Genomic DNA, 26,511 nt, shown 5'->3' with positions numbered 1-26,511 from the left:
CACCCTCAGTGTATTCATCACTACCTTCCAGAATGAAGATTTAAAGGTGTCACACTAGGGCTTACTTCCACAAAACCATGCCTAATACCGCAGGCCTAAAAAGGCATGTCAGTCCTGCCTGCAGCAAACTTAAGGTCTGAATTACATATTCTAATCTACCAGATGGCAATTTCAGACAGTAGGTGGGAGAATCCATGTCTGAATGTTCCTCAATACGTGCAACTCCCTAAACACTGGAAAACTGCAAACCAGAGAAAGGGATTCCAGTCTTTTCCCCAAGGTGGCAATTTTTTTATATGTTCACCAAGTTTCTGATGTGGAAGAGCATTCAAATCTCCTCTGACTACTGTTGCTAAAGTGGCAACAGTCTCAGAAGACATATCACATGGTACTTCCAAATATGTAGTATGATCCTTAATTGGAAGGAAATGTGCGATGGCCCATAATAAATCAAAGTTGTGCCTGGATTAAATAGAAAACTAAACAATGGTTAAAGCAAGCTTGTATTTTGTAGATTACACTCTACATAGTTCGTTAAAAATGGAGATTCAGGACTGGGTGGGGGATGGCACTCTGAAGCACAGTAGATATTACACAGTGATCCCACAAGGTAAAAGGAGTGGACAGGAATGGCAGAGCCTCACTTCATCTTCATCATCATCATCATCATCATCATCATCATCACCACTGCCAAACTTGCACTAGCAGGAAACATTTCTTCACTGGCACTCAACACTCTTAGCATTACCCTTCTGGTGCATTCCCTCTGGAGTGAGCATTAATTCTCATCAAAGTTTCAATGGTGTGAAACAGATCTGCTTCGGTTATGTGAGCAACACTTCTTTCATCCACCAAGAGGATTTTCACCAGCTGCATTGCAAATGCCACTGCCATGTAGTTCAAGCCATTCTCCATTGACTGTCAAGAAAAAGGAGGCAAGAATGTGAACAGTTTTCTTTCTAAAGCATAAGCAGAGATTTAATAACTAACTTGGCGGCAGTATCTCACCTGAGCCAGGTGGAGGTCATACTGCTGCATGTTAACTAGGTGGTTACGGATCAGTAGCTCCACTGCTTCTACATTGTATTTATATTCATCTCGACATTCTATCAGGCACCTGGAAAAATTAGATGTTTTCTTGTGTTAACTTTGTTTTCTCCTCAGTCTCAAGTTTCAAAACACACAGAGAGGTAGCTTCCTCTCTAATTATTCCACACATTCATTTCAGAAACACCAGCTGACTGTAACTGCCCCATGTTAAGAAAGCCAACAGACTTTGTAGCTGAAGATGAAAGAGCAGATTAAAGTCCAGCTGCCCTATTCACAAAAGCTTATAACAATGTAAAACCACAAAGTCACAGAATAACTATTTTAGGAATCTAAAAATATTCATACTGCAAGTTTTAGATCCAAACCAGATGAAACTAGCAGTTGTGTGAATGGCTTTTTTTTTTTTTTTTTTTTTAAAAGCAAATAGGGTAGGGATCTGAATTGGGGCCCTAGTACGGCTCATGTCCCCTGCACCTGCCACAGTTTAATGAAACTTCCACTGCATGAATGGAAGTTGATCTCTGAATGAAGGTAGCAGGTGCAGGCTCTCCAATTCAAATAGGAACTGCAATGGGGGGACGGGACACAAATGTTTAAAGCCCCGCCGCCACACCAGACTCTCAATCCAGACCAGGGGTCAGTTTTGTTTAAGTTGCATGAATGGTATTTAGTTTGCCTCTTTTATCACCAAACTTAATTCTCACACCAATACCCTATTTTAGGAGAAAGCCCCAAACCCTTGACTACTGAATCCATATGGCACTTATCATGCAACTCATTGTGTAACTTAGTGGGATACAGGGAAGTAACTTACTAGGTGAAATCCTTATGTTGGCCAAAATCAGAATATATTTAAATAATTGTATTTAAATAGAGCTTCTACAGCCTTCAAAGCTTTATTCTTTCATCACTGACCTTGTAATCTGCTTGTTGCACCACGGAGACCCATAAGCACGGCCATCCTGCAGTGCTTTTAAAACAAGCAAGTGACATTCCCGGTAGCGGAGGAGGAGGTCAGCATCTGCACCACTGGTGGCATCTAACAAACCTTCAACTGCCTGTAGGAAGAGTAGCAAACACTTAAAAGCAACATCTTACTGAGTCATTTGGAGAGGAATCGCACTGTTTTGCTCTCGAGAGACAATGCATTGTGGCTTTTGCATAGTATGCATGCAGCCCATTATCATCATCATCGCAGTTGCTCCTTGTGCTTTTGCCTCCAACAATGCTCACCACCAGCACTCAAGCTCTGGAAGAGTAGCCCACAAGGGAATGCGGCAATTGGGCGGTAAAAGGGCTTCTAATGACAGACATTCCCAAGCAACTGTTTTAAAGCCTCCTACACAACAGCCCAGAAAACACAGCAAAAAACAGCAGATGGCAGGAGGAACCACTATATCCACTAAAGAAGGATCCTTCCTCACCACTTGGAAGGCAGCTTTTCTTAAACAGTACGTATTTTCCCAGAATAATCTGTATTCAATCCTGACTGTTCTGATCCTGTGCTCAGTTCAAGTAGTTTAATGTTGTAACTGTGTGCATGTTTCTAGGGTAGAAAGCCTTGGATAAAGTGAGCCTCTCTCCATGGCCCAGGAGTCACAGATATATAATGAAGCAAGTTCATACACAAACCTTCTGTAGCAGTCCAAGGGCTGCAATAGCATCACGAGAATTACGAGCCACAACAACAGCCTCCAAGAGGCTTCGTAAGGCTTGAGTCTGTGGATTCATAGACAGGGAGTGAGGAATGGACTGAAGGTGCTGCTCCAGTTCTGCCATACATTTATCATAGATCTGTGCTACATCATCTGTTGCCCAGGCTTGCTGATTTAAAAGAAATCAAGAATACTTTATTAGTTAAATGAATGCAAATGAATGAGAATTCTGACCATTTATCATGACAGATTTCTTAATAACTTTTTCATTCCATTACTGCTTTCAACAGCGATATTGGCTGGTACTTTTTACACTTAACATTTAGCTAAAACAGCAAATCATCTGCAGATTTTATTGTGAACAGTTTATAATGAAACAAAGTATTAAGTGTTTGATAAATCGTCATGGATTAAAAGGGGGGGGGAATCAGTCAACTGGTTTACGTAATTAGCTCCCACAGAGTTCATAATCTAAATTTCTTTGTGTGGGATTTCATTCTGACTTTCAAATAATACTATTAGACTGTATAGCTTTGAAGACAAGCCCAAACAATAAGCAACCTCACTATTTTCTGGAAGCCTCCAATAACTTGTAAAATAAATGGTCACAGTGTAGTTTACTTTAACCTCAGAGTCACTTCAACCATCTGAACTGGATTTCTACCTTCATAGGCTGAGCTAGGATTCCTGTGGGTTGGGTTGAGTCATTGGTTGGTAAGAAACCAGGAACATTGCGTGCAAATTCTTCATAAACAGCTAGCTGCTTTGGGTCCACTCCACCAACCTTAAAAGAACGTAGGAAAATTTGGATAAGTAGAAGACTCCAACAAGGCCTACCAACTGATATTGTGGCATTGATCATAACTTTAATTCTCTTAATTTCGCACCTTCAACCTGATCTGTTCTGGCATCCGTTCAGCCTGATAAGTCAATACTACAGGATCACAGTACCTACGACCCTCTTGCCTGGCATGTTTTCTGAGCTCAAATTCCTGGAAAAAAAGAAGAAGAAAAGATTAATGACTTGGTAATCACATGATTTAACCTTTAACTGAAACTCTGCAACATACTTACAGTGGCCAGCCTCTTGTCCATTTCAGGGCCTGCTTTTTCTACAGCTGTCTTCTGAATGAAACAGCATGCCAACTCACAGTTATCTTGGGCTAACTGTGCTGCTGCCTGCTCCATCATCTCCCTCTGCTGTGGTGAGGCTGCCTATTTTAAAAAGCAAGCCATTAAAAAAGGACTATGCCCACAATGGGCAAATACTCATAATGTCAGTTACAGATGTTTATAAATATGGCATCGCTTTGCATGGAGTTAGCATAAAGTAAACTACCAAGCAAATTACATGCTTCATTCAAAATCTACATATAAACAAAAGGGGGAAAATCTGCCAAATAATTAGCATGTGCCCCACATTACATACTTCTAGTGCAATTCTATGTATGTGCTTTTTTTGATATTCAGCCTCAATATCAAAACGGGCATTCTCATGCCTGTTATAATGCCAAGAAAAGTGAACACAAGAAGATTCACTCCATGAAAAACTAGCGCAGTTACAGCTGCAAGGCTGTGTGTGTTTGTTGTAAACTTCACTTGCTTCCACAGCCTTTATTTAAAGTTGTTGCTGCATCAACCATGGGCCACATAGCAAGTGTTCAGGAAGTCAAGCAGAATTGTTTCACAGATGAACTAAAGCAAATGCTAAAGTCTACTTATTGGCCACAAGTCTAAACAACAGTTTAACAAAATGTGAATGAGCCTGCTAGCCATGCCCTTGTCCCATCACTCCTCCCCTCCTCTTGCATGGCTGAAAAGAAGTGCAAAAGTTTTCACTTCCTTTTTTTTGTTGATCACAGGTTCCTGTTTCATCTGAACCTGGAATTGTGGTTTAACACTAACGATGGTTAGTTTAATAACAAGCCAGCTACAAAAACCATATCCACTGACAATATCCCTATCCACTGTTATTTTATAGAACAATGGATTCCCCCCCCTCCCGGAAAAAATACAGAAGTTCTCCACAGCACGTCACTGAAAAAAGAAAAGGTAAAGAACAACAAAGGAGACAACTTGAGACTGGATTTAACAATGGGTTATTAATTTCAATCAATGGAAAATGGTAACGGATGAGACGTGGTCTTCAGAAATCTTCAACGCACAATTCATAGCTCAGGATGCAAACAACAGCTGCTGAGGGGAGGCAATAATTATCAGGCCTGCGGAAGGCAGAAGGTGCACACGCGAATCCTTTCCTTCCCAGCTGACAAAAAAAATTCTCTTTTAATCCTATCTGCATTTTAAAAAACATGTAGGTTAAATGCAGACACATCTCACTTCAAATCTAGTTCTGTCCGCATACTCATCACCTTTCTATACTATTGAATCTGAGCAAGGCATTAAGATACATCATGAAACTAACTCCTACCTGTAGAGAAACAGAGTACTGCCAAATCTTGCTAGAATGCAATGTCACAAAACATGGGTTTAGCTTATTCTGCTTTTAAAAAAAGTCTCTTATAAACTGCAAACATACCCGCAATGCAGTGGCAAAGCTGTTCTTCAGGTTGGTAGCTATGCTCATCAACAAAGGCTCCCTACAGGTGATCATAGCCATACCAGCAGTCAAATTCCTCATCATGTGATGTGCCGCTACACGCATGCGGGACTCTTCTGAATCTAGTGCAAAATCCTTCCTCACTATCTGCTCACACGTAGTCATGGCAATTTTAATGGACCGATCCACCACAGGATGTACAAGTTCTTGGACTGCACGCTCTATGGCTTGGCGCACACACTGCTTCAACTGTGGATGGGCCTGGAACAATGGAATCTGAGAAGGCAAAACAACCAAAAGTCAATGTCAACTTTTTATACACCATTGAAAGAAAGCATAAAATTATCCCTTCCAACCTAAAGGTGGAAGTCTTCTCAAAGTGACCAGGTCTAAAAGCTTACCGTTGGATTGAGCGTAATGTGTGGAGCTAGCCCTCCCAGGGAGTAAACATTGATGTCATGGTAACTGTACTGTGGTTGTGGGGGAACAGTAGCTGTGCAAGTGGTGCTGGTAGCTGGTGTTGTAGAAGCAGCTGAGAAAATACAAGAGCAAAAAGGAGAAAAGTTTTCAGAGTATGTCCTAACATAGATTCAATACTACAAACTTGTTTTATAGGAAACAAAAGAATTTTGGCAACCAATATGACAGTGTTTGCTCAGGTCTAAAGTCATGCTGATAAGTCCGACAACACTTTTATCTTTGATATCAGAGATGTCACTTGAAAAGCAATCTGGAATTAGGTGAACTGTTCAGGTAGAATGAGTACTAGAATTTACTGTAGTATTCCTATTACCAGGACGTGGGAGGGTATCTTGTGAAAGGTTACTCTACCCAGGCCTAAACTGAATTCCCTGTCTCCAGGTTTGCTAAAACAGTTGTAGTGTTAATAATATTAAGAGTAAGAGAGAACAGATAATAGAAAGAAGATTCCTTACTAACTGCCCTGTGAGGTGCAGGCTATATTTTTATGATACAAGGATGACTGTATGAATCATCCTTGACACTTACTAGTGGTCGTAATTGGTGGAAGCTCTTCTGGTTGTTTTACATCTTTCTTTGGAGCAGACAGCTGTTCATCCAAACTTTTCAATCGATCTTTGTCTTTTAGGAGGTTCCCAGGTTTCAGTTCACTGATGTCAAGGGCAAGGTTCTTGCAGAGCACTTCAATTTCAAACTTCAGATTCAGCTGTACAATATTTAATGATTTCAGGTTTAATAATGTAATTATTAGTTATGTATACCTGCTATATAAATCTTAAGAAGTTCTGAAGAGCTACATGCTTCAAGGCATATATTTTGAATGAGGTGAAAACCATTGGAACATGTGTAATTTTCTGGAAAAAGTCTATTCTCATTAAACTGGCTACAGCTCACTAGCTAAGCTCAAATCTTCAAACAGATGTATTGTAACAAGTTGTTCAAAAACAAAGCAATGCTGAGGAGCTCAAAGCAGCAAACTGAAACTTACTTTTAAGTCATGTTCCTGGTGCAGCTCTGCTAGTACATTCATAATAGCCATGGTCCAAGGATTTGGAGGCCGGAAAACCTACAAAAAGAGTGGAATGATAAAGTTAACAGTCCTGTTTCAAAAAGGGGGCTAGAACATCATTTAAATGGTGTTAGCAAAACAATGGAAACACAAGGCTGTAAACTTTAAGCCAAGGAGGAGAACCCAGTGGCCTCCAGATGCCGATGGCTGCCAGCTATCATCAACACTAACCACAGGGTCCCACCTCTGCTTTGAACTAACACACGACACAAAATATATGCAAGAGTCTGGAAGTGTCATCACCTCTGTCCACCTACTTCCCTGCCCATGCCTGCCAGTCAAGAAGTAGCAAAAACAAAAACCCCTGTCCCCAGTACTAAACTAAGATTCATCTGAAAGTCCAGTTGTATTCTCTCTGTTCAAAGGGAGGAGCACTGTCCTGTGCTTTGGCTTAGGCTGCCAAGGGTCTTGGACCAATCCCGTCTACTTGTTTGTCACAGGACACTGTACATCATACTTACCACACTTCTCACACTGGATTCCAAAACTTTGGCAACAAATGGCACGACATACAGAAGTTCTTGCTGTCCCTTAACATAAGCCTCCAGCAGTAAGGATTTCACATCCAAGTCCTAAAATAAAAGGAGTATAAATTAAACCCAGCAATGGGCAGTCTCACACCCACAAATCAGATTCCTTTCTTTTGTAAATTTTCTACATAGCTTTCCCCCCTAATTATAAAAAGGCACCAAAAATTGAGCTGATTTAAGCATGCACTAAAGTTTATAGCCTTAAAGCCAGTTTATGTTTTTCTCCTCCACCCAGTCTCACCGTGTGCAAGATGGGTTTGTTTTTAGCCAGTGTGATCATCCCCAGCCAGTGACCCAGGTTCTTCAGCAAGGACCGGTCTGAAAAGTTGGCAGCAGCTTTATCTGATGTGAGTAGCACCTGAAGGATTTTTATTCCAGAGAGATGAAATCTTAGTTAACAGGAAACCATGGTAAATCCATGAAAATGCATTAACCATCTTCTTGTAGAATTAGACTAATGTTATTTCAGAAAACAAACAACAAATTTTATTGGTCAACCAAATACAGCCTATAGCTATAAAGCAGAAAAAGAAAAGGAAAGAAGTAAATCAACAATCTCAGAAATATATTAAAGCATATGTGATAAAATGCTTATAATATAGCCTGTATATGTCATTATTAAACTAGTTTATAGACTGCTTCAAGGCATAAAGTCATCAAAGCAGTACACAAGGTAAAAACAGAATAAAACACAACATGAGCTCTAAAAGCAGAAAAATCAATTCAACAAACTGAAAGCAGCAAAATGATGTGGAGTACTTTCCTCTCTGTGATCTTGCTCAGGAGATCACTTCTCCTAGAAAGGCAAACTACTTATTTGGGAGTTAATTGTTTGGGTCCCTGAAGGACAACAGGAAACAATGCTCTGGGGCCCATCTGTAGCACAGAAACAGCAATCAAGGTAGTCCAGCAACACATTACTTTGATGATCAAGTTCAATTAGTTTTCAAAATAGCAGCATCTAGCTCTGTTCACTGTTTTATTGCAGCAGCAGCAGCAGCAGCATAATCTTACGAAGGTGGTGGTATACATGGGAGAAAGTTTTTTTCCCCCCTGCTGTGCAGTGCCTCCCTGAAAGCAAATATTTTTCAGTTAACGTTCATGTCACAAAAAAGAGCAACTGGGAACACTCACCTTGATATTTCTGTAGGTTTCGTTGAGAACCATTTTGTTGAATTCTGGATTCTTAAGTGTGTCAAGGAAGTTTGAATAAAGGCTGTGGAAGTTTGGCTCAATACTAACTCGCTTCATCACAAGGTACTGTGAAACCCAAGGCATGAACTCCTCTTTCACTGTTTCTTTCAGTTCCTCAACCTGGCTCCATAAACACGTTAAAGGGAAATGGATCAATGAAAAATAATGTTTGTGATACTCACAGCATTCGTTCCAGTGAAAACATTCAGTTACCAAGACTTGGAACCTAGCTAGCACCACATCACTAACTGATTTGCTTACTTCAATTAACCATTTATTTCCTACTGTAAAGCCATTTATTTCTTCCTCTCCTGCTAACTCATCATGAACAATGCTATGTAGACTCTGAGCTAGAAATATTATAAGCTAAGAAAATCAGAATTCAGAGATCTCTAGAAATCATGCAAATAAAATAGATCTGCATAATACTTCTCTTGACTAGTAATAATGATTTTATTATTTATATCCCACCCATCTGGCTGGGTTTCCCCAGCTACTCTGGGTGGCTTACAGCATATATTAAAACATTGTAAGGAGTGCCAAAGCGTTATTTTGCTAGGCTTCTTCCATGGTTTGGAAGCCATAAATGAAAAGAAACTTACATCAAGTAAAAAATGATTAAGGTAAGCAGAGTCTGGCACCCAACATCACTTTTTATGTTCAATTAGGAATATGGAGAGCCAATTATGCAATACAGAGACCTGATGGAATAAATGTGTACCCAATGCCTTTTTTCCGTTAAGTAGTATCAGTTGCAGATGATAAAATGTCCCTGCAGAAATCTGGCAGCAGATAAGATTTAAAGTTTTTGACCTTTTGGTACACAAATCTCATCACATTTTCCCAATATATGAGCAGCTAAAGGACTACCAAAGGCACAAAAGACTATCCCAAAATTATTTTAGATTTTACTTATTATATGTTAATTCATTATATTTATTTTATGCTTACAATTCTAAAATTTTGGAAGGCTACTAAATAAAAGAACCTTTGGCATGCATACATAGGCATAATTCTAGTTAGCTCTCTACATGTATAAGAATCACTCAAGGAACATAAATTATCAGGACTAAAATGTTGTGCGACACTTGCCTTCTGAGTCATGTTGGATTGCGACAGGTTGTTGAAGATAAAAGCAATCTTTTCCTGCACGTTTTCAGGGGGTTCAACAATTCTCTCTGTTTGATCTGTGGCTACTAACAGGGTGTCAATGTTGGTTGTATTAATAGAAGGCTGCAGAACAAGAAAAATGATTTGAGGAAGTGAGTTGATTCCGTTAATGATACAACAGACCATCATGGAATTATGCTATAGCATAAACAGTATTTCACAATTCAGTTACAAAAGGGAGACAACAGTTATACGTGCAAAAAGGAGTGTACATTTAGTTTATGCGTTAGTGAATGATAGGAGTTAACTTAAGCTTGGGAATCTATAAGACACGAGGAGTAAGATTTTTGCTCACATGTGCAACTGAATAGTGAAAGGAAAAAAAATGACATCATTAAACAAAAGTGGAAATTCATGGTACAAGAAACAACAGCCAGAAATGGAAACCCAGCAAATTTCTTAGTTGAAACTGGCCCACTGAAAAACAGCTTGGAAGAACGAAGAGAATAGAAAGCAGGAGAAGCAGCTAACGCCAACACAGGGAAGGAAACAACTGCTTGATATTTAATAGCAAAACAACAGAAAAAACAAAAATGGCCAGGTAATTATCCAGACTAGGCATACAAGAAAAACAGTGTAACTGTGGTTAAAGTATCAGAGGTTTTGCATGTGATATGTGTATGCTATGAACATTAGATGGGGTTTATCTTCCTTGTTTTACTCCTAAGAACTGATGCATGCGTAATCTCATTCTACTTCCTCCCGTAAAATGGCTCATGTACTTACTGGCACATCCTTCTTGAAGCTGACTCGACCCACTGGAGTGATTGTAGTCTTTGCCACAGTAGTAGTGGTAGTAGAGGTGGTGACTATAGTGCTAACTTGACCAGCAAGAGGAGTTTTTGCCGGAACCTGAGCCTGGGCCTGGGCCTGGGCAAGTGCAATACTTCCAGGGGTGGTGATTGACCCCTGCATCTTCACAGGAGGATCTCTAGACTGCTGTCCATATTCAATGTACTATAACAGACAAGAAGTATACAGCTCTTAAAACTCAACATACAACCACACGCATGTAACAAATCTTACAACTGCCTTCTAGAACTACTCCCAAAACTCCTGGCCTTGACGTTTGTGGCACAAATGAAACTCCATAAATGGCCTGAAATCAGCAACAAAAGACATTTTACATATTTTAGAAGGTTCCTTTTTGTCTTGGATCAATTAGCAATTCCAATGTTAACCCTGGATTTTCCACTCCATCCTCTTTCTCCCATTCTGTGGAGCAGAAGTAGCAGGAACTAGATCCAAGATGTGCCCTGATTCTGAAAGGGAGGGTAAGCCTTCCTTGCAGACTTCAATGAGAGCAAAAAGTAGTAAACAGTGAAGTACTGTAATCCAGGGGTAGAAATATTCCAAATCCTATAGTCTAGATAAGGACAACAAATTTCCTGCAACCACTGATGAAGCCCATTTCCACAGATGACACACAATGTTACAACTAAGAGACTAATGCTGTCTTTTCTGAAGCAAAGGTGTAAGAACTACAATTGGTAAGACTTTCAGTGTTATTAATCACATGTAAATATTCAATACTGCATATAAGATATAGAAATCCCCACTGATTGGTGTGCTACTAACGTAGAGATCCTAAACCAACATTGCTTTTAGTGTTTGGACTACAGCCTTTGGATCAGACCTTCAGAGTCCTAATTCCACTGTCCCTGGTTTTGTTTGCTTTCAGAAGGTCTGGGCAGACAGACTGCTGTGCCTAGCGGTATGGATTTATTTGCTAGGAAAGAGCATGTACAACCCAACCATATAAGAAGCTGCTTGGCAAGGATTAAAGTAATTGTCAAATGAACACTTCCAGTGGCAAAGGGCTACAGGTCTCCTTGAAAGGAGGTTTACAGAAAAGCGGACATGCATTAAGATTAACCTGTTTCTCTCCTCTCAGATGCATGGGCTACTCACACTCAAGTTTTCCAGATCCTTTTGTACCTTTTACTGAATGGACCCTGAAGCATGAAACTAATGGAACGCTGAGGTTTTTCAATATGCAAATACACCTAACTCAATTCAGATGTCCTCCCCCACCCCTCACTGTCCATGCCTTTAACACTCACCTCCTGCAGGTGATGAGGGAACTGTATAAAGTGACTAATAGAAGCCAAGTGCTGACAATACTGGGGATAGTCCTTCAATCTGTCAACAGTAAAACTATCCATTAGTAGGAGAAAACAAATGGCCTGATCAATACATTAATGGTTAAATCTTTGGCTTAACTGATACTGGATCTGCAGTGAAGATTTCTGGTTCTACCAGATGCAAGCTGGTTAGCAAAAGCATGAATGCTATTGATGCAGCCAGTGGTTCCAACTATATGCTGCCAAGGCATAAGCACAAGGACACAAGAAGAGCCTGCTGAATTAGGACAAAGGCTCATCTAGTCAAGAACTCTTGTTTTCATAGTGACCATCTAAATGCCCATGGAAAGCCCACAAGCAATACCTGAGCACAACAGCACTCACTTCACATGCAATTCCCAGCAACTTGTATTCAGAGGCACACAGTCTCCAAAAATGGAGGCAGAATATAGCCACCATGGTACCTAGGAGCTATTGGTGGCTTTCTCCTCCAAGAATACTGCATATTGCAAAGGGGCCAACCTACCAAACAATAAGACTTAGCACAATCTGTAGGGGTGGCCCATAAATGTGGATCTATTAGCTACCCTTTTCTAAAAACCCAATCAATTTGTCAATATAGCTCTCATAGTTCCCAATAACATCTTTGGAAGAACCACAGCAGTCTTCTCAAGTGACATATGGCAGACATATGCCTCTTTACTACATATACAGCTTGTTGTTGCTCCCCTCTAACCCCCTCTGGAATTCCCTACCCTGTTGGCCCTCTTTCTTCTGCAGCTCTCCCCACAACATTCTCAATGCAGAAACAGTTTTTAATGCAGAACATTCTGCAATTTAAGGCTAATATAGGTACAGAATCCAATTTGCAAAATTCAGCCATAAAAATGTTTTGATAACTAAATAAGTCAAGAAATCTCACTCTTGAAGGCTAACTTCAATTTCAGAACTATATGTTTGTTAGAACACCTGTCTGCTTAGATATACTTTAAAGATAGGAATCCTTTATGCTCTCTCATTTTATCAGCTAGATAAAACTATGACAGCTCTTTGAATGAAAATTTCTACTGAACAAGAAACCAATTCAAATATACAGCACTGAAAGGAAGAACAGTACAGAGCAATAATGGATAAAAATTACAAAGTCTCTCAGTAGGGATATTAAACAAAACCCAAGTTGCACTGATGTTCCAAAGATGTACTAAAGTTCTGCGAATCTCAAGCTTTCATTAAAAACTTGTAGCAGTTATGGTTTCAGAAATTATCCTGAACATGACAAGTTTTCCCACAGGGGTATGAAGCTATGTATCTTGCTCCAAAGATGCAGGAGATAAGGAACAATATGCAAACTGTCTGAAAAAGATAGAAGGGTGCAGAATCACAGAGTGCTTGCCACAGGATTCACAGGGGTGGCATGGAGGAGAACACAGAGGTAGTGTGAAAGGAAGAGGAGAGGAAACTGACTACTGGGATGTGGAATGGTCACACTGCTATGGGGAGAGGAGAAATGGACTCAGACTGGTTTCTACTGTGCAACAAAGAAGTAGCTACTTACCAGCACTTTTGACATGTTGGCATCTGGTAAGTGAGGCCCCCACTAGTTGTTTCTAGAGGGCCATGAATACTGCCTTGCAAAATGGATGAAAGTTAAGCTTTCCATCGTAACGAATCTTGGGAGAGTGACCTTGCATGACCCAGACGTATAAAGTACAATCCAGTCAAAGTTATTTCAATGGGAAAGAGGCTCCTCCCATTAATACCAATGAGACAAAAATGGGCTCGACTTTAGCTGGATTGCTCCTAGTCTTTGTAAGTCTACAAGGCAGCTTCACTTCCAGTAACACTGATTTGCTTTCTCCTTTCCCCCCCAATAGCAATATTAATATATATGCCACCTGATACTTTCAAAGCCATTTTAAGGCAATTTCTATTCAGATTCAGACTATAAGTAATTTACTTCCTTTTCACTTATTTTAAAATCTGCATTCCCTTTATTAGCCGAAGGTTCTATTTAATTTATGCCTCTACTGTGAGACACGTTCAATAACTGCAATATACTGTCAACCTTTTATTGGAAAGCTAAATATATTGCTGAAGTAGGCATATAGTTATGAGATTCCCCCATGCATTTTGGAAATATTATAAAAACACACTCACCTATTTTTAAATCTATCTAGTGCAGCAATACCAAAATAGTACATTTTGGATGTAAAAGGCTTTCGTAAGGCTTCAAGAACATAGCGCAAGGCCAGGCCCAGCGCCATATATGTAACCAGTCCTTTCTCTATTATCCCACCAAAGAGGCAGGCTGTTATGTGCAGCTCTTTATCGGGGTACTGGGGGAAAAACCGATATTCCTCAAACAAGTTCCTCAGCATACAGTTAAATACTTCGCGTTCTCGTTTAATGTTGGAGTCCTTAAACCTCTGTAGCATTTCTAACACCTGTAAAGAAATCAGAATGTTATGAAGAGACTCAATTTATTATGCTTAGCCCTTGGAGCACCTACACAAAGTAAAGTTCGCTGAGAAAACCAGAAAAAATTTGCTAGGGAAAATCTCACATGTATTATTTATTTCTATTCTGCTTACTTGCCAAAAGGGTTTCTCCAGTTAACATGCTTGAATCAGAACACTAAGAACAAATAATACTTGCTACATGCAGCTGGCCTCATTCACTGAAGTTTATGTCATTATGCTGGGTTTTGCATGTTTATATTCTGATGATTGTAACACCGTAAGCGCAAAACATTAAACAGTGTGTCCTAATATTGCCTAAAACATGTTCAGAAACGCATTCTAAAAGGGGAGACTCTAATTTGATCCAATTTAGTGTGCTGGGTCACCCAGACATTTAAGGCTCAGCGACTGCAGCTTTCTCTGCTAAGTAGCACTTTGTTGATTTAGGAACAACCCCCTCCCCTCAGAAGAAGTGTTCACCCAACAGAGGCACAAATCAAATTAAAGTGAAGTATAACTCCACAGTGACATATAACAAGCAGACAAAACTTTCAGAATAGTTATCTTTCCACTGGACCCAACGTAAAACATCCAATTTCACTTGCACAAAAGTTGTCTGCAACTGTATGGACATACATATTGGAATTTTACAATTTAAATTTCCCTTAAACTGCAACCAAACAAAAAGCAATGTTGCAAGTACCTACTTTCTCAAATTTTCCATAAGACTGAAAAGAAAGTCTACAGTAAGGAAGAAGGGCAAGTTGAGAGAGATGCCATTACTACCCACAGCTCACCTCGTCTACAGACATAGTTGGATGCGGTGGGTGATTATAAATACGCTGAAAATAGCTGTTGGCTTCATCATCAATCTCTTTGCTAAAGTGCTGATTTGCCTCTGGCCATACCTGAGATAAGTCAGCTGTTGAAAAAAGTAGATACCAAATAAGTAAGTAAGTAAGTAAATACACAAAATGGAGGGAAAATGTATTAATTTCATAATCACAGATCCAATGCCAAGGGAACAGAAGCAGCATGGAATATTTCAGTAGATTTCATGAGGATGCAGTCTCACTCATATTATGAGCTCAAAGAGGTTGCTTTCCTGTCACTGTAGTTCTTTGAGCGGTCCTCCGTTAAGTTACATGTATGGATTTGTGTGCCTCTGCAAACCAAACTTGTAGAGATAAGACACGGAAAGGTTTTGGCAAGATGCCCTGTCTCAGCTACCAAGGTGCTTGCCAGCAGGATGTGGCTGCCCAAAAGAGACCAAAGAAGAGCAACACCAGCAGAGGGAGAAAGAAGTGAGCTTTGTGATTGCACAGATGACCACTCAAAGATCTACAGTTACAGATAAGCAACCCATCTTTCTTCTTCATGATCAGCGTGTGGTCCCACATATGGAGACTAGCAAGCTGTTTTACCTCAGGGTGGGAAAGGTACTGTCAGGAAAACAATATGTTATAAGTACAGTCCTTTCAATGACAGCATCCACTCAAACTTGCACATCAAAGGGGTAATCATTTCACAGAAAGCAAGGTCGCAAGGCTGTGAATGTAGTTACTTCCCATGTCAAATGTGAACAGATTGACAGGGACAGCAAGCAAGCTCCTTTATAGAAAATCTGATAGCCATGCAGACCTAGTAAGAAAGTTGTTGAGTTGGGATTTGGGTTCAATATAAAAAGAACTAAGTTCCAGTTAAGATGAAACACCAAGACCACCTTCAACAGGCAGGACAGATCAGATCAAGCTGTATCACAACAAAGGATCAAGTGCACATAATCTTGATCATTGTGATTGGAGTTGGAGAAAGATTGGGGGAGTATTGGCAAGAGCAAGGCAAGAAGCATAGCAAGTTGGGGACAGCCACCCCAATAAGGAAAGAAAGATGTTCCACGATGGGAGACTGCTGCATTGCAGAGAGGGTTATTGCCATGAATTCATGACAACCTGGGTAACAGTCAACAGCATGTTGTTAACCCAGGAACATTTCCTCCATCTATAGATAGAAGATTAAACCCGTCTTCCCAGCATTTCTTGAAGAATGCTCGCTGTGCTATAGGAGAGGAGAAGAAACTGTGAGACAACTAAAAAGAGGATACACTAGGAGAGAAGAAGAAAATAAAGCTGAAGCTTGGCAAAGCAAGGAAAAATAGGGCCAAGTTCTGGTATAAATGGGAGGATGCAAGCTCCAAAAGCTGCTGCAGCAGTCAAAAAGGCACTGAGCAGGAAAGAATGAGGTCTGCGTCACCAAAATGTGGCATACTCTAAAGGGTTCTGAATGGTGTTTAGATCAGGCATGTAACACATATGTGGGACTGCATATAGACCAAGAATTTTAGTTGGAAAGGGCTGGTTTAGTTATGAGAACACATTTGTTCTTTATTAGCGATTATTCTGCAAGCCAGGAAAGCAAATCTGAATGACTGCAGAATTAAAGTATCATTCATCCCTAGATTAGCAACAAGCACTCACAGCATGCTGAACATTAATGTGCAGGTACACTTTCAAACTTCTTCAGGCAAAGCAAGAGATTAGAGATCATCTCTGTCCCACAGGCTCACATTAAGGTGTTTGCAGGTAGCTATGATTATCAAACATAATGGCCTTGCAAACTGTAGACGTACGTTCTCGCTACTTAAGTCTTCCCTACCCAGAAGAGTCCTTTTATCTATTCCTGACACCAAACACCAAGCATTCCACATTCAACTGGCCACCTAACCCCTTGTTGACCCTCTAAAACCCACCAGCCTAATACTAATGCTAGCATATTTCTACACCTTTCACCTATTTTCTGGCCATTGCCTCAGTCTGGTTTACTGGGAAATATTCAGCAGCAAGATTTGAAAGATGCTGCCTATTGCATGTGTCATCTTCATGATTCAAAGTAGTTTCCCAACCCCCACAACCCAGACACCCATAAGCTGAAAAAAATCACCAAAGGACACAAAAGGTACACTTTGAGTGAACGAGGGCTAACAGACAAATACAAGTAGCATAGACTCAATAAGCTGGACAAAATCAATTTCTGGGCAAGATTTCAATGTCACTAAAAAGTGGCAGAGACTATGTACACAATGCCACTTTCCCATCAAACTGAGGGACACTTTCCTAGTCTAATATCACAAGCTTGGTCTTGAGGACAATTGTGAATAATTCTATGAAGTACTCACATGAAAGCTGTTCATTCATGAAGCCTGATAAACCACTTGATCTGTGTTGGTTTAAACCTGAAATTACTTGGAACCTACAACTGTACAAGGTTAAGCTTTTGGCATCAGTAGCTGGGAGCACGATTAGCATGGTAAAGCCAAACAGGTTTTAATTTAGTCACCACAAGAATGGGAGACTGCCTGGAAGCCCAACATAAGCTGCTCCAAGATTCCTGGGAGAAAGGCTAGATATTGGGGAGGGCAAAGAAGGCTCCTTAGAGACCGCTGCCAGCCCCCACCCTAGAGGGAAAACTCACATTTACCGCACATCCACAGTCACACTTCACAATCAGACAACATTACCACTTACAAGGTTTCATCTTACTCTGCTGGAATGTAGGCTGGTTCAGTCCTGATGTACTCAGTTTTCTTGGCACAAATGGGTCATTATTCACTGCAGGGAGGCCAAGGGCCCCAGTTCCTATGCCCAGACTACCTGTTGTAAGACCACCTACTGAGGAAAATAAAATTATCATTTCAGTTATGTTTACAAATGCTGACAGACATTATAACTTGTTTGCTATTCCCACCCTGAATAGTGTCAACATGGTACTTCCATTCGGCCCATTGAAATTAATTCACAGAACTAATATCATGTCCACTGGTTTCAATGGGTTTACACTGAGTATACTAAGTTGGATACAATTTGAAGTGCTTGCCCCCAGCCGGAATTATAGGAAAAGCAGCCACATTCCTCCCATGAGTACCAGCCCCTTTACACAAAAGTACCTGGAAGCTGTGAAGAGAGTCCGCCAATCCCACTAAAAGGTGTATTCTGGTTTTGTGTGGAAAGCGGTGGAAATGCTTTTGCTGGTGACTGTGGAGTACTAAAAGCAGAACTCAAGTTTGGAGGAAAACCTGGCATACTCTGTGTGTGTGGAACTGCTGAACCACCTAGGCTGAGAGATGCCATCCCAGCAGCAAGTGGATCAATCTGAGGATAAAATCAATATTCAAAGAGACAAGGGGTTATTTTCTATATCAATCAATATTCATTCAGATCAGCCTTGCCAAAATCAGTTAAGACCACACATCAACTCCTTACACTTTGGGTCTACTCTTACAAACCCGTTAGGCATCCTCCACCTTCAAAACGCATGAAATGCAAGGTATTTCTGTATAACCTTTTAAAACTAAACATCATATTGTGGTTTTGGGGGTTGGGCGGCACAGAAATAGTTTGTTCTGGAGCCCAAACAACCACTTAGCTTTAAGAGCTAACTTTTACAAAAAGCTCTGTGAAACTTATAGAAGAAAGCTTAGAATCCTCACTGTTTGCTTGTTAGTATCACACAATTTCTTTTCATTAATGAAAAGCTGCTCAATTAATCTTTAGTCTGCAGAATGGTTCCAAATTAAATCTTTAGAAAGTAAATCATGAAAGGCTATTATATCTACCACTGAATATAGTTACTAGAACCAGGTCTTCCTCCCTATTAAACCTGGAAGCAGAAGTGACAGTGTGTGGTGTCTAATATGTACTAATATGTAACTTGTTTTTAAAAGAGCAGCTCAGCTGAGAACTGAGGAGCCCCAGTTATAACAAGTCCTTACAATCTAGCACCATTGCTTGACCCAAGAAGCCATGAAAAAGACATGTCAGGTTCAAAGATGGTGCTTAAACTGCAAGGTTTCAATTAATATGTTTGAATTACATTTGATTATGAATAAAAAACTAAGTTTAGAGACATATAAAAAGGCACCTCCTCCCATTATTATGCTACTTTAGCTTCTTTCAGCATCCACATACCTGTACAGGAGAGATGGCATCTAGGCTACTAGCACTTGGTGGACGTCCTTTGGGCATAACTCCAGGTGGTGGCTGCCTGGCTTTGTTCATGACATTGCTGCAGTTGGCTACCATGGTTAGAATAGTTTCTGACAGCTCTTGAGACACACTTCTAATGGGAGAAGAAATTATTTTTACTTGCCAATAAAACTCCCCCTTTTATCTAGGTGCTAAGAGAGCTGTCTTTAGAACTAGGATAGCACTAGCACTGCCTGGAACACAATGTCCCAACTAGACCAGAGGAAAGAGCTCCCCAACCTCCCAAGACCAGAAAAACTATCACCTGGCTTGTTTCAACTGATCAGCCAATATATATACTGACCCCTTATTTAACTGAAGAACAAACTTGCCAACCAACTAACAAGGTATTACAAACTCCAGAGACAAGTGACAAATAGCCCTGCGGGGTTATCTCCAACTCTTCTACATATGCTTTTAAGTACAACCTAAATATACAAAATCCTACTCATTACACAGCACTGGACCTTGGCAAAGGCAAAACCCTCTGTCCAAAGGCTGCATTTGCCAAAGCCCTGACTTTTTACTTCCTAATAATGGCCCCAATGGAACTAAAATGACTTACACAGGATTTATTTAGTACTTTTACAAAATGCTCAAAGCACTTCCCAAACAGACACAGTACAAACTTTACACCAACCTTGCCAGATAGGCCAGTGCTACAGAGGATCTGGAGGATGAGAAGGTGGCTGAGAAATGGCAGCTCACAAAGGCCACCTAGTGAGCTCATAGCCAAGTTCCCAGTTGGTAAATTCACCTTCTTAACCACTATTTATGAGACTGACACCCTATCCCAGAATATATTATATGCTTACCCAGCACAAGCCTGCAGGCAAGCCAGCATAGTTGCCAGTGTCTCTGGAGGAAGTTGAGCACTTTTGGGCTGGTCTTTCTCTGGGGCAAGGCCACCTAAGATAGAGGGGCACCTTCTCTTTAGGAAAGTCATGCAGGCTTGGATGAAAGGCTCCTAGGGGAGGAAAAGTGCAAATTTCAGTGGGACACACACACTTAACAATAGTTCAAGAATGTTAACAAAATTATGATATAGAAAATACTGGGTATTAGTTCAACATTATCACTCAAGAGTGCATGCTGAAAGCAATTTTTATAAACTGCAGGGAAACATTTTTTTAAAAAAGAAGTGACTGTTACCACCAAAAAAATTGCAAAAATAATTAAGAAAATCCTGCTTTACCCCATGCTCCCGAATTTTATCTGTGAGCCATTTGTCTAGTTTGAGGTATTCCCGTCGAGAGGCAAGTGCAGCAAGGTCAATAACAAAGGCAAATGGAGTACCATTTAGCAGCATTGACAACGCCTAAAGAAAGAGAGTTAGAAAACTGCTAGTCAAAGTATCAGGCTACGCTTCCCTCAGAATTAGCCTACACACATACACCCTCCCCCACCATATCTATATATTATTCAGTTCCCAACATTTTTTTACGTCACACAGAACATGACAGAGACGGCAGCCAGCAAAGCAGCTTCCAGGGTGGGAATTCCTCCTCCTGGGAGAAGAATACACTGGACACATTGCTTTTCCCTCCAACCTAAGAATTTGAGGGGGGGGGAGGAGATGTGGAAGACCACAGGCAAGGCAAAGCCATTGAGGGTGGAAGGCTTCACAGCAAAGTGACATAAGTAATTCTTCTCTCCCTATTTTCTGATCTATAGGTGACAGGCACCCTGTTGACGGTAATCCTCACCACCCTCATGGCCATTAAAGCTGGGTGGGTTGTACGCATTATCCACAAGTGGGACTGCTCACTCTTCCCTCCTTCAGCAGTTACGGCTCTTTCTATGCTTGGGTGGAACAGGCCTAGAAATTGCCTGTGCAAGACTGGAGGAAGACTGGAGAACCAACCCCTACCTCATCACCTGGCTGCTTGGGAGAGCAGTTTTTATGGGTGGTTTGAGCTCCTATCACTGCTGGAAACCCAACATTATCCTGCCCATTAAATTTCAGAGGAATATACACTATACATGACTTCTATTCATTTCAATTGCAAGGGCTCTTGTACAAACTCCAAAGAAAAAGAGGTTGCATAGCCATGGAGCTTGAGGCAATACACTGATACCATCTGGTGACAATACACCTTGCTTGAAATAAGCAAGTAATTATGTGCCTTCAGTAGTGCTGAACCAAACTTAACCAAATTGCCACCCTGGGCTCCTTTGGGGAGAGTTATAACATGAATGCTGACCCAGTAGTGTCTAATAAAAGCTATAGAGTTATGATATTCAATGCCACCAAAATCTCACACACTTTCTTGATGAAGAAGAAAGACAAACATACAACGGCAGTGACACTTTGCAAGTTTTTAAGAGTCTTTGGAGCTGCTCTAATGCAAGATCGTAGAAACAAAAAAAGAAAACTACAGCTCAGGATCTTAGTAACTCTGCAGATGGAAAAAATTACTTTAGCAAGTCACAAATTTAGCAACACAGCTTCGTATTAAGTGAAGAGATGAGTTTCTCTTCCTACACATAACCTCTTCCTGTCCTTAGGATAAACATGTCCTCTGATGTGATACTTATTTTCCTCCACTCCCAAACCCTGCATCTCACACAACCCCAACACTAAAGTCAAAGCACTTTCCACAGAATTAAAATATAGAATCAAACTCACCTTCAAGTCTTGGGCCACGTCTAGAATACGTGATAATTTTGCTTGGTCGTACTGTTCCCCTCGCATGTACCATTCTGCCATAGCATGCATGATGAGCTGGCGAATTGAAGGAGACTGGCCCTAAGGAAACATCAGATGAATTTCAGATTACTACATAAATTATCTAGCTCTTAAAGAGCAATTAAACCGGCACATGGCAAGTCCCTTGCTGCTCTGGAACACTGAAAATCACAGGTTCCAATTCAATGAAAACAAAAGTAGCAGGTGGAAGAGGGTTTCAGCTTATTTCTCTCTCTCCCCCCCCCCCCATTCTAGGTACCTTGCTCCTCCAACCCTTTAGCCTCCACAACTTGCCCCTACCATACAGCCAGATTGGCCCCTGTGCTTTGCTCCACCAGCAGATGTGATGGAGCCTTATTACAATAACAAATCAAAACACCAAGCCATTTTCCCCTTTACTGACTTAACCTTCAGGAATAACAATGGAGATGCCAAAGATTGGCTCCACTTTTAACACATTTATGCTCCATCTCTCCATAAAGGCACAAAAGAACAATTAAGTGGCTGATGCATAATAGCATAGCAATTTATTTCCATGGTCAGGTAGGCAAGGTATATTATTTCCTGAGGTTATTATAGAACTGCAGCAGGTCATATTGCATATAAATGCAGGGTCTGTAACAATTAAACTTGGCAGGGGGGGAAAGGCAATAGCACATGTGTGCTGTCTCTCCAAGACAGAATGCACATGCAACTGCTGCATGAAGCAACTTTTAACTAGGGAAAGGAGAGGGACAGGGACAGGGGGTTGCTACTGCTCAGTGTGTTTATTCCAATCCAGCTGTGTTACAGGCCACCCAAACACTAATATAGGACTGACCCCCTCTCTGTTCCTGTGGCAGATTAAAATGAGGGATATCTGGAAGTCATAAGTATATTCATACTGAGGTCAAGCTGTCTGGATAGCTTCACAGTTGAAAAATAGTACAGGTACATAACAAAAATCACCTCACACCCAGGACAACTCTCATGGAGCAAAGAACAATCAAATTTCTATCCCACCCTTCTTTCAGGAGCATAACACAGCGGCAAGTTTAAACTCTGTTGTCAAAACAAAACCATTGTAATGCCCTTACCTGCCCATGCCATGCATAATGCAGGATTATGGCAGAGTTGGGATGGTTGCCAAGAAAAATGGGCATAAGTGTGGAGATGAGTTCATGCCGCAAAGTATGCCAGGAAGTGTTGATCTGTAGTAATGCCAATACCAGCATATCTGGACAGTGCTTGATAGGGAAGCTGAAGAGCTGCTTAACTTGCTCATACTGGCCAACCTCTGCCAACCGCAACAGGGACTCAATCAAGTCCAGGCTCTTCCTAACAAATAAGGGGGTAAATGCAATATTGTGAATCAGTTGACAGGATTCTGGCTTGATGTCTGTTACACCAAGCTAACATGAGTATCAAATGACGTAATTCTAAATTCTGTTATGCTCGACAATATTTGAAATAACCAAACTTGGGGAAATAGATATCAAAGTCAACTTCCATCAAGTAGCATGCAGAGTGGTCAGAACAGTCCAAAGGCCTGCCTAGAAATCAAGATCCAACCTTCACAAACCAGACCACAGCAAAAATATAATCAATGTTTAGTTCATAGCAGCTTAATACACATGGTTAATTTAACATGTTGCTCTCATTATCTATGCAACTATTTACAGACTAGCAAATGCAGCCAGTGTCTGAGGGAGACCCCTCTGCTGAACTAATGGGCCATCCCTGTTGCACACACATCCTCTCAAGTTTGAAGCACTTAGTGACTCAAAACCTTCTTACCAAAAGGCTGTCAGAAAAGCAAGAAAGGGATATCAACCATGAATACTCTGGCTCATCATTTCAGAATGCTGAAGCAGCTGTATTCCCAAGAAAAATAATACTGTTTACCATGTGGCAATTTCTCGATTGTCATCCTCGGGAGGGGCTTTCAAAATATCCGTGGCAACAGTATGACAGGGGTAGTCAGCAAAACAGAAGATCTCTGGATTAATGAGGGAATGCTGGATGAATGAGAGCTGCAACAAAATTACATCACTGTAAGAGTCATTTCATATCTACATTCATGTTACACTGTCTTGATGCACTTCCTCCTAAGCAATCACCACCCCTCCCTCTCACACTTATGCTATTATGATTGCTTTTCCAAATAACTTTCTGAAAGTTCTAAGATTCAGTCTTCTATAGTCTGATCGCTACCTGTTACAGTAATTGCAGTGTATTAAAGGATGTATCACATCTTGATAGCAACTGTTTTCTTAGTGAGCCCCAAAGCCAAAATTCAACAAAAAACTGAAAGAACATTTTTTAAAAGTTCTATGGTAATTATGAGCTCCTGTTGCTCGGTCCCTGCTCCTGCCAACCTAGCAGTTTGAAAGCATGAAGTGCAAGTAAATAAATAGGTAACACTCTGGCGGGAAGGTAAACGGTGTTTCTGTGTGCTACTCTGGTACGCCAGAAGCTGCTTAGTCATGCTGGCTACATGACCCGGAAGCTGTACGCCAGCTCCCTTGGCCAGCAAAGCGAGATGAGCACCGCAACCCCAGAGTCGTCTGCGACTGGACCTAATGGTCAGGGGTCCCTCTACCTTTTTAACCAATGTGGCGGTAGTGAGTGAGAAAGAAAGCATGAAAAAAACTTCTCCTTGATTTTTACCTGTCCTTCTGCATGTTTCCAAGGTCTATATATGAGATCAACTGGGAAGACGTCTAGACCTAGCCCTCTCTGGACACCATACACCACAATCTGTAAGCCTTTGCTATCACGAATTTGAAATCCAGGGTGGTCAAGTTCATAGGTTACTTCCTTGAAGTTCAAATTTGGGTTCTGCAAAGAGTAAAACAAATAGTGGTGCAACTTATGGAGGCAAAAATAAAGAGCATGCTTTCACATTTCTCCTTATACAACTTAGAAACAATTCGTAAGATATGAAGCAGGCCATTAGCTACATAGGGTACTACATAGAAAATATATTTTAAAAACACTAAATACAACAGAGGATAAGTATCCCTTAAATGAACTAAAACACTGCTAAATACATGGTAAGGATTTGTCACCAGTAAAGAACAAATAAAGGTGTGCTTTAATGATACCATATCTCTAATCAGCACCACTTGCAAAGTCCTGATCAAAGCAGAATAAATCTTACATCATTTGCAATGTAAGCATGGAGCCAAACAAGGGGACACTAAACTAATGCTAATCATGCATAGCAGAATAGACATGCTATGTCATTCTCAGTTGACCTTTGAGAAAATAGTGACTTGCCAGTTCATCAGGGACCTAGTTACAGTGATGACAATCTAGTACCAAATGAACCTCTCTCTGTTTATAATCATCTCTGGTTAAAATCATGTTTGCTTGTCTTCTCCAATAGCCACACATACAGTATACAGAGCTTGCCTGTTAATACTGTTGATCAGTTTTTCTAACTTTAACCTACATGTTTTACAACCAAATGCAGCAGAACCCACCATTCAGCATTTCCAGCTATACACACATGGCAAAATATACACATGCTCAAACATAACCAAACATATGCAGTTTCTTTCACAGAAGTGACATCCTTACAGGAAATCTATCATACATGAAACAGCCCTTAAGTTTCTGGCATTCAGTTTTTCCTCAAAAGGTCAGATTGTGATTAACATACCAGCTCTTTAAGCACGTCAATCAGAACCTCCACATTCCAGGTATGGGACTGTGTTCCATCATTTTTATCTCTTCCATCACTCCAAATTCCACTTCCAGGAGCAGAGATGGACTGTAAATTAAGCATGTAGGTTTAGAATTCCTGTGACGTCGGTTGTGTAGATGGATTTAGTAGATCAAGAAATAAGATCAAGTGACAGAGTGGAGTTTGAATTTTACGATTGCAACACATTTATTACTGCAGATCAGCAATACTTAAACTGTCTTCTATAATGCACTGTCAGCATGTCCCTTAACAATAAAATAGAGGGAAAGGCTTTATGAGCAAACAGTAATAAACAGAATTAAAAACAAAACCCCTTTTTTGTGAACATTGGACAAAAAGCAGGAGCATGGAGTACTATTATGATTGTCTCTCCTGAGGAACGGAGCAACCAGGCAGGGGCACATGTTAAGGGAGACTTAGATAATCTGACCCAAGTTTTTCCACAAACCCTTAAACTTGGCTCAGTAGTATACCAGAAGCCAGTGCAGTCCTTTCAGCAACGGTGTTGTCAAAATTATTCTCCCTCCTGCAACCTTGTTACAGCATTCTGCACCAGCTGCAACTTCCAGACATGCCTTAAGAAAAGCCACAAGCAGGGTACACTGCAGCAATCCAATTGGGTGGTGTATGAACTATCATAGCCAATCTATCATGATCCAGGAACAACCACAACTGTCATATCAAAAGAAGCTGGCAGAAGGCACTCCTATCCACTGAAACCACTTGAGCCTTGAGTAACAATGGATTTAGTGCAGCCCCACCCTACTAACCTATTTCCTGCCTACCCGGAGAACCTCCATCTTTCAAGCTCAGTTTATTGGCCACCCTCTAGTCCACCACTGCACCCAGGCACCACTTC

At 40.7% G+C, this 26,511-nt stretch overlaps 1 protein-coding gene across 22 annotated transcripts in view; it reads right to left on the bottom strand.

The window, feature by feature from the left end:
* CNOT1 (CCR4-NOT transcription complex subunit 1) overlaps positions 1–26,511 on the bottom strand; it is a 57,651-nt gene that overhangs the window by 12,523 nt on the left and 18,617 nt on the right. For 6 of the 22 annotated variants that reach the window (XM_083452762.1, XM_083452754.1, XM_083452763.1 and 3 more), the window contains exons 10-38: positions 25,608–25,718; positions 24,611–24,781; positions 23,846–23,973; positions 23,038–23,278; positions 21,902–22,021; positions 20,468–20,590; positions 20,088–20,239; positions 19,216–19,366; positions 18,195–18,399; positions 17,776–17,919; positions 15,049–15,173; positions 13,950–14,236; positions 11,772–11,850; positions 10,435–10,665; positions 9,631–9,771; positions 8,479–8,658; positions 7,586–7,702; positions 7,276–7,386; positions 6,734–6,811; positions 6,274–6,451; positions 5,667–5,797; positions 5,245–5,541; positions 3,780–3,920; positions 3,593–3,697; positions 3,370–3,489; positions 2,683–2,874; positions 1,966–2,108; positions 1,009–1,117; positions 749–918 (exon numbers count right to left, since the gene is read on the bottom strand). In XM_083452762.1, the coding sequence (XP_083308888.1) occupies positions 749–918; positions 1,009–1,117; positions 1,966–2,108; positions 2,683–2,874; positions 3,370–3,489; positions 3,593–3,697; positions 3,780–3,920; positions 5,245–5,541; positions 5,667–5,797; positions 6,274–6,451; positions 6,734–6,811; positions 7,276–7,386; positions 7,586–7,702; positions 8,479–8,658; positions 9,631–9,771; positions 10,435–10,665; positions 11,772–11,850; positions 13,950–14,236; positions 15,049–15,173; positions 17,776–17,919; positions 18,195–18,399; positions 19,216–19,366; positions 20,088–20,239; positions 20,468–20,590; positions 21,902–22,021; positions 23,038–23,278; positions 23,846–23,973; positions 24,611–24,781; positions 25,608–25,718 (4,481 nt within the window). The remainder of the gene's footprint in view (positions 1–748; positions 919–1,008; positions 1,118–1,965; positions 2,109–2,682; positions 2,875–3,369; positions 3,490–3,592; positions 3,698–3,779; positions 3,921–5,244; positions 5,542–5,666; positions 5,798–6,273; positions 6,452–6,733; positions 6,812–7,275; positions 7,387–7,585; positions 7,703–8,478; positions 8,659–9,630; positions 9,772–10,434; positions 10,666–11,771; positions 11,851–13,949; positions 14,237–15,048; positions 15,174–17,775; positions 17,920–18,194; positions 18,400–19,215; positions 19,367–20,087; positions 20,240–20,467; positions 20,591–21,901; positions 22,022–23,037; positions 23,279–23,845; positions 23,974–24,610; positions 24,782–25,607; positions 25,719–26,511) is intronic. The other 16 variants (XM_083452749.1, XM_083452755.1, XM_083452748.1 and 13 more) reach the window with 7 other exon arrangements.

The sequence above is a fragment of the Podarcis tiliguerta genome (genome assembly GCF_965153285.1).
Source record: "Podarcis tiliguerta genome assembly, chromosome: 8".
In the NCBI taxonomy this organism is placed as follows: Eukaryota; Metazoa; Chordata; class Lepidosauria; order Squamata; family Lacertidae; genus Podarcis; species Podarcis tiliguerta.
This window is presented reverse-complemented; position numbering and strand designations above follow the sequence as displayed.